The 12,272-nt window shown below is 41.0% G+C and overlaps 1 protein-coding gene across 3 annotated transcripts in view; it reads left to right on the forward strand.

Moving 5' to 3' along the window:
- The first annotated feature begins 1,292 nt into the window (after window positions 1-1,292).
- Window positions 1,293-12,272, forward strand: part of LOC146567006 (vasoactive intestinal polypeptide receptor 2-like) — a 55,862-nt gene continuing 44,882 nt past the window's right edge. For all 3 annotated transcript variants that reach the window (XR_014893853.1, XM_085286575.1, XM_085286577.1), the window contains exon 1: window positions 1,293-1,739. Coding sequence is in view for 2 of the 3 variants with exons in the window: in XM_085286575.1 (XP_085142701.1) it covers window positions 1,683-1,739 (57 nt within the window). In the remaining variant the exon portion in view is untranslated. The remainder of the gene's footprint in view (window positions 1,740-12,272) is intronic.

The following is a 12,272-nucleotide window of genomic DNA, read 5'->3' on the forward strand; positions in this document are numbered from 1 at the left end:
ACAATTGTTATTATAAAGTGCTGCGTTGCATTAAGAATGCTTTTCACGGGACAGTGTGGATGAAGAAGGATTAATGGGATTAAAAAAGTAAAAGCAGTTGTGAGACAGATGTTTATCTTCTAAAATTCAAAGGCAAACTGAAAACATGTAATCCCTGATGTGAAAGACGACAGGCCTCATGCATTTGTCCTATGAGCAACTGATCTTCAGAAACTTTTTCCAGAGCGACACAATGGAGCACAAGTTAACGGTGGTCTTTGCTCGTTTAGAGAGAGTGCCTGTATGTATTTTTTCCTTTTAGACATTGCAAAAGTTTGTAAATGAAGCGACTGACGGAGCCCTCGGGTCTACGAGCATCCAGCTGGCAAACTAGCATCACATTCTATTATTGTGTAAGATGATCGGTTTTTAGCGCCTTTAAAATGTTTCAAACTTATTCTGAAAATCATGATGCAAAGACGTCAGATTTCAATTTTAAAATTCTGTTAAAAGCCTTTGTCTTTAGTCTCGTCTTTCCTCGCGAGAAGATTCGTTTAAACTCATTTTTGCTCGATTGAGTCATTAAACGAAAACGAAATTTTGTCCTTAGTGGATCCATTTAAAGGAGCTGCTTTTTTTAGACATCTGTAAAATTAGTATGTTACATTACCATTCAGTTTGAGGGTTACAACAGAAAATTATATATTTATTGCTCACGGGGTATCAGATGGGATTATTTTAACAAACCATTAACATTTTGGCTGATAACTATTTTATTCTCCTGTAACTTTACTATATAAAGAGCTAAATCCTTCAAAGTTTCAGGAGTAATGCGTCATAATAAGAAGTGTTTGTGAACGAAAAATCAGCAATGTGGGATACTGTTTGTCCGTGATTTACACAGGGGGAACAAATTGTGGCAGGATCAGCCTGGTATTATTTGTATCCCACTATAACTTCGTTGTATAAAGAGCTAACATCTCAAAAATGTCAGGAGTAGTTAGTCATTATAAGAAGTGTTTGTAAACTAAAAATCAACAATGTGGGATACTGTTTGTCCGTGACTTGGACAGTCCAGCGTGTGCTCCCGACGCAAGGGAAACAAATTCTGTTGGGGATACCTAGTTTGGCACAACACCTGTCGGCAGTGGTTTCCACATCCACAGGAGGTCGCTGTTCGCTTTCAATATCAACACTCACTAGAAAGCGCCTTCAGATTGTGGCTGCTTGTGCTCGCGTTGGTTCAGAGACAAGCGAGGGACGTGTGACGGGGACGCGCTTTGCTTTGAACATGAACTGGGAGTGAACTCGGACCACCGCCTCACTGGAACTCGGATCACAGGACTAAACACACCGGGTTTCGGTCCCAACCTGCAGCGGATTCCTGCCAGTTTGGACCCTTCCAGCTGCGACTTTAGTGCCTTTATTTTTCTGCACATCGGGATAAACATTTACCTCAAACTTGCTCTTCTTTGGAAGACTTAAAAGTAATTGTTTCCTGCACCAAAGTGAGCCCCGCTTGTGTGCGCTGAATGAACCTGTGCGTAAAAGCGCGTGCAGCAAAGCGCCTCGCTCTCGATCTAAAGACTGAGGTTTGGTCACTTCTCATAACATACGTGCTTCCTGCAGAGGATGACAGTCAGATGAGCGCAGAGCTGCTGTTCAGGTGGGTTTAACCCTCCGCTGCTGGATGAGATGCCACCATGTCCTTTACGCACCGACTCGCTCTGCGCCTTCTCATCTTCACCTTCATCCTCATGGTCAGTGCTTCGCCTATTATCATTATTAATGCTTATTTTTCTTCAAATATCAATTGAATCAAAATGCTTTTTATGTTTTTATGACTGATTTTATGGTCTTAAAATATTACCGAGTTACAGTTGGCGGTTTGACGTGTTTTATCCCGTCATTGTGTTGGAATATCCATTAACTAGACGCACAGTGAGTTCATAAAGTCTAATAATGTATTTATCACCCACAATAAAATGACTTCACTGTTGTTTGGAACAAGGCTGTGACACGTTGGGAGATACCAGTCGAGCTCTGGGCATTGATCCAGGTCTGGGCATTGGTTTATTGATTAATTTCACAGTAATGTGTAATTAAAAGCTTCCTCAGCGCTCAGACAAACAGTGATTTAAATGTATTAAGACTGAACTCATGTGAGACCAGCTTTCAGTCCTCGGGTAAAAGTGTGCGTAATTAACTTTCATTTTACTTCACAAAGCCATGAGCAGGAAACGAGTGGAAGGTAAGCAACAGGAGTTTGTTTGGCATTGATTAAATAGAGCAGGGAATCAATGGGTACAGCAGACTGACTCTAACAAACCACCCGCAGAGCTGCAGCACACTGGCATATAGACTAAAGTCCATTTCTGTCCTTACAGGGACCATGAATGACCTTTTTGATGTCTATAAAGGGCAAATATATATTTCAGAGCAATATTAGGTGCAGATTTGCACATATTTTTTCTTTAGATTTTAAGGTGACTGTTTGTATTCAACAAACTACAACAAGACAAGTTTTACTATTCGAGTTAATAAGCAGTTCATAGATTAATTATTTTTGTATCCGAGTGGTTGCTGGGTCAGCGTTTGGCACGATCTCTCTGTGCCAGATTTGGTTTCCTCTGGGTGCTTTGATTCTCTCCCACAGACCAAACACATGCTTGTTACAGTAGGTTAACTGGTGACTCTAAAATGTTTTATGTGTGGATATTAGAATCTCCAAAACCTGTTCAGGGTTTATGCCACTCATGGGCTGAGTAGTTAAGAAAATACTCTGACAATTTTCTTTTTTGTGCAGAAGTTAGCGCTGTCACCTCTCAATCTGGATATTTGAACAGGTCACTCTTAAAAATGAGATTTACATGTTTAACTGAGGGTGAAAACCTGTCATGGTGCAGGAAAATCTGAACTTGGGCGTACAATACAGTATACAATATTTGCAGCCATGACTTTCACTTTTTTGAAATCAGTAAAAAATAATTTTCATCTCTCGTGGAAAAGAACAGAATCTTCTCACTTCTTGATCCTCAGTCATGTATTTGGCACTCATTGCGCTTTAACTGCAGCTGATTAAACATCACACGATAAAGCAGCATTGTAACGTTTTCATTTGCAGGTTTCTCATTTGGCATTTTGTTTGACATAAATTATAGATTCACTTTATGGCTGCTGCTGCTTCTCCTGAGTTAATTTTTCATACTCGTGCCTGAGTCACCCTCAGGCCTGTACATATAGACACTGAAGCCCAGGCCTCATTTATTAAAATGGGTCTTTGTGGGTTTGGATAAACCATCAGACACCTCAAGTGGATGATGTCCTTAAAAGTGTACGTCATTGAGGTGACATCAATGGTCCAAATGCACTCAAGTGAGAAACGGGATGATTTTTATTTTAAAGTGAGGGGAAAAAAAACTTTGTGTAAAAAAAATACTCAAGTGAAGAGAGACAGTCTTTTCATTTTATATGTATTTCTCCAGAACTAGATGAATGACATTTTATCTGATCAGCATTGCAGCTGTTTCGGCAAAGCTCACTGATGCAAACATTTATTTCCAACCTTTCAAATGTGTGTCTAAGTTTTGTTTTCTGCTTGCATTTATTCCCAGACTTTGGACGAGTCATGCATAGTCATGACTCAGTCTCTTCAGTCAGAGCCAAGAGAAAAGGCAGTGATGTTTTCATCATCCCTTCTATCTAACGCTGTTTCCTTCAGCGTTTCCAAAACTTCAAGTTGTGCGTTTTGCTTTTTGGGAATGAGCTGGTTCACAGATTGTGGTTTCAGAGCATTTGGCAAAAGAGAAACCTGACCATAACAGTATTGTTTTGTAATGCTGATGTTGGTCAGCATCTGTGTCATCTTGCAACTCCTTTATAACTGAATGTAAATACAGGCAGCAAACTTCAAAGTTCAACTTTTAAACTGTTGTGGTTTCTGTCTGTTAGACACGAGGAAGGAGTTTCGGAAACAACGATGACACAGGTCTGCTGTGTGTGTTGAATGACTTCTGCTTCCTGTATTGATCAGTCTGGCTGCTCTGTGTGCAAAAAAAAATGACAAGACTTTGGATGCAGGAGTTACTGCACACAACGTAATTTGCTGCTAACGTGTGAAAGCTGCACTTAAAAACATGCATTTGCAAACACAAAATCAGACATGTATCACATGGCAACTCTCACTATGATGCATAAAGCTAAGCTGTGATAAACCCTTGTAATCGCCTCCTGTATTTGTACGTTTAACTGTCAGCGCTGCCTCAGGCGACTCTGCAGAGACAGTTGAACTGAAATCCTGCAGAGTGACGTCAGGAAATGGCACTCGTGTTTACGAACCACGCTTCTCTGTGAAGAAAGAGAGGTGTGTGTGTGTGTGTGTGTGTGTGTGTGTGTGTGTGTGTGTGTGTGTGTGTGTGTGTGGTGGGGCCCTCTCAGCTCAAACTGTTGCAGAAGGAGTGAAAAGGTCAGTGGCTTCTTCTGACCTTTGCAGACTACGGACAAGGTTAGCAGGGTTAGTCGATTGGCTGAAGCCGTGAGTTCTTCAAAAACTGCATCAGATGTATTTTTTTAAAATGCAGAAATGTTAATGTGTGTGTATAAATAAATAAAACAAAATAAAATAAAAATGCTGCTTTTCCACCTGACCCTCAGTCCCAGCTTTGAAGTTGGTTTCTTAGCATTTATCTGGTGGTGAGATCTGCACTTTGTGCACTTTGTGGTTGCACTTTATGGCTTACACAATGAGGGTCATGTTCATCCTGCATTATTAAAGCAGTTTATAGCCCAGCAGCTGACATGGTGTTGCACAGCTCACTGTGTAAGACACGGACTGTTGTAGCGTAAAGTTTAAGAGGTTTTTAACCAGAATTTCATCATAATTATAATTTTGGATAAAGTTGTTGCTTTTTTCCATCCAGTTTTGCTTTAAAGTCCTAATTTTTGTCTTACTTTATAAATCATCAGCAGTTTAGTTTCACCCCTGCTCAACACTACTTCACTTACTGCAAGCCTGAGCTGTTTCATCGTAAACTGGCTTCCTTTGGCTGGTTTAACTGATGATGGGTAAACCAGATGATTAAAGCAGCATTAGAAAAAGTACAGCAGTTTTCTGTCTACTTTTATATTGTAATAATATTTGGCCGTCACAAATTCCATGGCACAACATTTGAGAAATCACAGCTCTCGCTCATGCAATGTAAATATGTACTTAAGGGCTCTAAAGTTCCTTTATGCTTATGTTTCTATTGTTCCAACAGCATATTCACATGGAAATATAGTCACTGAAGTGCAAAGACTGGTAAATGACATAAATATATCAATATAAAATGTCATATTCAAGTTTCTTTAGCCTTCTTATCCTCACTGCTTCCCCTGCAAGCCACTTTGCAACCTACCCCGGTCCTTGTCCATGTCTTGTTCCATAAGGGCAGGGCTCTAGACTAACTTTTTGCCATGGGCGTACCGGTACGCCTAACTTTAAAAAGTTAGGCGTACTGGCACAAAAGTTAGGCGCACACAAATTTTATAATAATTTATATAATATAATGTGTTTTTCTGGATACACTGTGGTTTTTCAGCATTCAAAGATTGATGACACCGTGTCAGAGCACTGGCTATGAATTTCAGAAGGATCAGGCCTTAACTTAACAGAAAAGTTAGCAATAGTTCTTTTCCTATTACAGCTACATCCACTTCTGTCATGCCCAGGCTGCTCACTAGGGCTGGGAATCATCACTGATTTCTATAATCCATTCGATTTCCGGTTTTCAAAGTCCCGATTCGATTCAACTTAGCCTCAGACAGTCAGAAATATTATAATTCTGATCATTTATCAGTACTGACTTCATCAGAATTGTGAACATCACAGCAGATGCCTTTGAGTGAAAGTAACTGAGAATAAAACAGAAAGACATGAAGGAGATTTTCCTGGTCTGGCTTTTTATAGCAGATACCCTTAAAGATATTCTACAATGTTCTGCATATAAAGTTTAAATTTCTTCAGTATTGAACAACAGAAAAAATAGGCTTTCTTGTCCGAGGTCATTTAAGTGAAAAAAAGAAAAGAAAAAGACAGCAGCCACAGCGCTGTAAACAACGGTAGACTGGTGGGTAATAAGCGAATGAATAATACAGAAAACAGAGATTGGAGACGGGAAACTGTTCTTGAAGTACAGAGAGAGCTAGAGAGAGAGCTAGCTGTGCATGAAGTGTGATTTTAATAGTCGTGGAAGCAAAATGGCAAAATTCAGCTCGGTGAATTTTGGTTGGAGAGAGACAAAACCTGCAGCTCAGAATCAGCGCAAAAAGACGTAAACACAGCGCGGACCGGACGCATCAGATTCGCTAAGCTCCGACAGCGTGTCCGTCTGCGGGCCGTCGGGTGAGAAAGCCGAGAAAGACAAAGTTAATTCTGATGCGTCGGGTCCGCTCTGTGTTTACGTCTTTGTGTGGAATCCGTGTACCTGCTCTCATTTGCTGTTTGGTTGTTGTTGAACTGGTTTTGTGAGCTTTAATCTGAGAATCTGGCGTTTCTGGCAAAACACAGTTATGTTTAAAAGTCGATTCAGGATTTAATGAATTGATATCGCTTTATTCAAGCTACTCACCTCCCACTTCCACCTGCACTTTCAACTGGACCCCTTACTATCTCTGATTGGTTTAGTCCACGATATGGGCAAAATGTGTGTCTGTTGTTGCCCACAGGGAAGGTTGCAGATTTTTTTTTTTGCTACCCGAACATTTGGTCGCACAGGTGCAACCAAATATTTTTTTTAGTCGCACCACTGAAAAATTTGGTCGCATTTGCGACCAAATTGGTCGCACTCTAGAGCCCTGCATAAGGGACTTTCAGACTCCTCCCTGTAAACACATGAAAGTGCCTGAAAGGGTAAGAATAAAGCTGTAGCTTCAAATATAAAATACTGCAAATGAGTCCAGAGCTGCGTAGTCAGTGGACTAAATAGACAGACCTTTTTAAAACATACCCCTGACCTTGATGTGTTTAAATGTTCAGACACTTGAGTTCAGGCTTCTGTTTCAGAGCCGACTCGGCTGCTTTTACCGTTCTCAGCGAGCTGAATGAGTCTGACGTGGTGGAGTCAGGTCAGAGGAGGAGGAGGAGGAGGTTTGGGATTACAGACTGGTGGAGAAAAAAAAGCGTTCTTTTGTTTAGTTTAATCCAGAACATTTTATCCCTTACCTCGTAATGGATCTGTGTGTCTCTGTGTGTATTTGTGTGTATTAGTGCTTATTAGATGAAAGAGATTATGCTGTTTGTTTAGATGGCAATGGATTAAATAAGATTGTTTATCTTTTCCTTTTGCTTGTGTCTATTTATAGTTTGTTTGTTTTGAAAAGCAGGAAGTGAGAACAGGAAGGGCATAATCCAAATCTGTAGCCAAATTTCGAGTTGAAGAAAGCAGCACCTCCATCTGGAACATCGGGACTTTAAAACAATAGTAATGATGTCAATCTGAAACTGGAGGCCTGCACTGTGATGCAGCGTTTGAGGGCCTAAGTTATAAATTCAGGTTTAAAGCTGTTTTTTTGATTGTGATCAAGGTGGTTCACTTCTTACCTACATGCAAACTTCACCTGCAGGCCTAACGTGCTTGATCACCATGACTGTGCAGATGCATTCAGATAGTACATGAAGCCACTGAGGTACTGAAAAGACTCGTCTTTTAGTGTTTTTATGAGGCAACAAGATTTAGATCCACTGACAAACGATAAGATAAGCAGGGCTTGAATTTGCTTGGAGCCCACCTCCTCCTCCTCTTTAAGGCTCTGTGTGGATTTGCCCTGTTAGCTTGATTTTACTGAACAGCTGCAGTGTCACAGCAGCAGGATCCACATTAAGAAAGGGCCTGTGTACATTTTAAGCAGGCGGTAACTTCATTAATTATTTACGCCTTCTAATGTGTTCCTGTGAAGTCACGTAGCCTTATTAACCCAAATGCTTTCCCACATAGCGACGAGCCGAGCTGCTGCACACATTTGCAGCTTCCACAGCAGGTTGAGGATGATCCAGGCACCATCAGACACCGTCAGAAATACCATTTAAGAACAGATTGTTTCATCTAACGCAAGGATGTCAAAGTCAATTTCAATCGTGGGCCACATGCATGCACAGCTACTTTGAAAAGTCCACTTTCCACAGTATGTATCAGTTTTTCTACATGACAGAGAAATGCTGCTGTGGTAACTGAAATCTGTTGGCTCTCTGGACCCACGGTAAAAAAACTAAATGTCTTTACTTGATAGTGTAAAAACAGGAAGCTCTATTTGTCATATTATTGTTTATTTATTGCACAGTTACTTTGGTGTATGATAAATAGCCATGGGAGAGGTTTTCTAGCTGTAGGAAAACCCTCCTTCTCATTTGTCAGTGCCAGATTACACCCAGATTATAGTCTTATAGTCATGGTCCTGGGTCATTTGGACCCAGTGTTCTTAGTTTTCCTGTGGTTTTGTATTTTGTTCCTTATGTTCATTGGATTGTTTGGTTTGGTATTTGGATCCCCCCTGTGTCCATGCTGTTATTGTGGTGTTTGTTCTGGTACCGTGTTCCCGTCCTTTGTGTTCTGTGTTCTCCTCATCCCCTCGTGTATTCATCCTTGTTCTCTGCCTCTCTGTGCTCATCTTTGTGTACTGTGTTGTGTTCAAGGTCCACATCTTGGTGTCAGTATTTTCAGGTTCGTGTCCTCCCCGCTCTGTCACGAGTAATTGTCCTCAGCTGTGTTCCCCGTGTGTTCCCACTTCCCTCATTACCTTCTGTGTATTTATGTCAAAGTATCCCTTTGTTCCGTGTTGCGTCGTCCCTCTAGGTTGTGTGCATTTCCCGTGTCTTCCCAGCGCCTCAGCTTTAGTTGCTCCCAGTGTAGTTTTGTATGACTTCTTATCTTCCTGTTAATAAAGACCTGCCTTTGAGTTCATCCCTGTGTGTCTCGAGCCGTGCATTTGGGTCCTCTCTCGCTTTCACGCAGCCGCCCCATGACACTTATAGTCTTTGCCGAGCTGATTCTGGATCCTGGGCCTTATGTTTGACAGCCTGGCTCTAGAGAACCTCGATATTAAGAATAGCTTTAGTTTAGACAGGATCTAATGGCTGCTGTTTTTTCTTTTGCTTTGTTGCTCAGTTGTTTAATGTGACTCTGGCAGTAACTTCCACAGAGAGTTTAAAAGAGGGACGTAGTCTCCATCATGTCATTTGTTAGTTAAGTCTAAAGTATTAAACTTGGACCTGAGCGTTTCCAACTCATGGACGTGTAATTGATAGTTGATGATGAGCATTTCCTGGATGAGGTTTGCCATTCTAGGAGTCGGATATTTACTGTCTGACTCCTGGTATGAGGGAGAATGTAGGTTTAATGCACTTTACATCAGCTTTATGTAAACACAGTTTTTGAGCTTGTTTGCTTTTATTTTGATTAGATGGTGGAAAGAAGACAGGAAACTGGGAGATGCCCAGGGGCAAAACGTACAGTAAAAGGCCTTGAGGTAGACTTGAATATGGGCCTCTCCATTAGCCTTGTGGCATCTACTCAACCCAACGAACTATAGTGGCTCCCATTTTAACCCGATGTCCCAACCTTCTGCGTAACCTGAGAAATGTAACTGCATGTTGGGTCAATATCACAATGACTTGAATGCCGTGGACAGGTGTGGTGTAGGGGTAAAAGGAGTTTCTGGTTACTATATAAGTTAGGCTAGGTTACGTAGTTTGGTGGAAAAAGGCTAAATTTAGGCATTTAAATTTAATTTCAGACACATTATTCTGAAAATTCACCTGTTCAGCATTTCTTTGCACAACGATACTCAGCACAATCCACATTTAATGAAGACAAGTTGCGTGCAGTAAGGGTGAAGCCCCTTACTTCACTTAACAAGGACCGCCGCTCCTCTCACGTCCTTGTTTAGCACCTAATCATTCTGTAGCTGATTTCCTTTCCGTACTGGAATCGGCTCAAGTGATCGTTCATCTTATTTGATGCAGCTGTTGAGGCCTCTGTGCCTACATGTGTGGAAGTGTTGTTTGAAGTCTGAGTCTCTCCTTTGATGGGTCACTTAAAGACAGAAGGAAAGTGATGTTTGATTGGTGAGCATGATAGGTGATATCATGGTCAGGTTTTTGGCTAAAGACATTTTAGTGTGTGTGTGTGTGTGTGTGTGTGTGTGTGTGTGTATAAACAGACTGACAGATCTGAAACACTGTGCAGAGTGACCATAAATCTAAGTGTAAACAGACCTCCCAACACACACGCACATTCGCGGTATATCAGTGAATCAAGTTGACACATGAACTTGTTCTGTTTGAGTGTTTTTCTTTGTTCATGTTGCCCTTTGTGTACAGTCTGTTTGAGTGTGTGTCCATGGCTACCATCAGCTGTACCAGCACACACACTCACACATATGAGGGTTTGACGGTGGCAGCAGGAAAATGTGGGTTATGGTTCTCATTCAGTAGCACTCGAGTCGGCACAGTCAGTACGAACGAGGTGAGGCTAATTAATGAGGTTCAGATTGAAATCTGTTTTCAAAGGCAGCTTCTGTGCAACTGAACCAAACTGCAACCAAATACTTTTCAAATATATAAATGTATTTCTAATTTGTAGTTAATATCATAACTGCTTAAATTTGTTATTTTTTTTCTCGAAGGTTTAACTAAAATTGAACTTTCCCCTTACTATAAAAACCCTTATTGAGTCTTTTGATTTTAGTGTTACCTGGATGACTGAGTTGCAGTAGCAATACCTTCACTCAGCATCACCTCATGTTGCTTTAAACTACAAGGTAAAGACCCTACATACCTCCGACAGAGCTGGGCTCCAGAATGGGCAGCTATCTGCATTAACTGATTGGGGTTGATGGGGGAAAACAGGAAAAAAGACATGCTGTGGAAGAGAGCCAGAGATTAATAACAACTAATGGTTATATAGGGCTTTATAAGACAGCCTGATAATAATAAATTCCAATAGTTTAGCCTAGAAGTACTAAATGCATGCACTAGTTTTTCAGCATCACTTTGAGACAGGATGTCATTGCACAAATGCGAGCAGCAGTCCTACATGTTTGTTTAACACATCCTGATCAAACACATAATGACACCCAGAGTAAGAATCTGGTTAGAATCTGTATTTCGAGGATTTTTAGGCCAAACCACAATAACCTCATTTTTATCTGAATTTAGAAGCAGAAAATTAGAGGTCATTCAGGTTTTTATGTCTTCAAGACGTTTATGCAGTTTAACTAACTGATGTGTGTTATCTGGCTTCATGGATAGATTGAGCGGGGTATCATAGCAATGAAAATGTATCCTATGCCTTCTAATGACACTGCCGAAGGGAAACGTCTATAACAGCGGTCCCCAACCCCCGGGCCACGGACAGGTTTGGTACCGGGTGTGAAATTTATGGATTTCAGGGTTTTTAGCGTTAATTTGGTTTCCCTGGGTCTTTTCCCGTGTTGCAGTTGTGCGTCTTATTTTGAAAGAAATGTTTACACGTTACCATAACGACCAGAGAGCATTAAGGGGCAGAGAGGAGGATGTTACTCTCGATGTTGTTGGGGCATTTCAGGAGGATGCTGCTAATAAAGTTACACAATTACACAGCGAATTCACGTTTATTATTATATTTACAAAATACCACTGTTTTTGTCTTGGTCGTATCATTTTATTTAGTTGTATTTATCTTTGACACCTTAAAAGCAGAGATGGGCAGTAACGCGTTACTTGTAACGCGTTACTGTAATCTGATTACTTTTTTCAAGTAACGAGTAAAGTAAGGGATTACTATTGCAAAATCAGTAATTAGATTACCGTTACTTTCCCGTAGGAACGCTGCGTTACTGCGTTACTAAAACCGTGATTTTTTTTACGAGAATGTCTCACGACAGTGACGTAAGCAAGTGCGACGTTGGTGACAACAGCTGTGTGCAGATCAACAATGGATAATATATCGAGTGCGGGAGAGAGTATGAGCGTGCAGCGTTTAAAGCGTGGAAGTACTGACCTTACTTTGAGTTTGATTCCATAAAAAGTGACAAAAACATTAGCGTCCATCGTGCGTGGGAAGAAAACTTCTTTTTACAGCGAAAAAAACCCCTAAACTTCCGAGCAAGCACCGAGTAGCTACGACGTAATGGGAAACTCACAGAGACACTCGCGCGGATTCTTCAACTGACCGCAGCACACCTGCACCAGGGTAACCCTCCGCCTACCCTGCTCCTGCTTTACAGGTGAAAATAGAGCAAAAGGACCGCTGAGTCTTTGACTTTATTTATTTTCTGCT

This window comes from Mchenga conophoros, linkage group LG9 (assembly GCF_057382185.1).
Source record: "Mchenga conophoros isolate Kocher_MC1m ecotype Shallow Benthic linkage group LG9, M_conophoros_male_GT1.1, whole genome shotgun sequence".
NCBI classification, from domain to species: Eukaryota; Metazoa; Chordata; class Actinopteri; order Cichliformes; family Cichlidae; genus Mchenga; species Mchenga conophoros.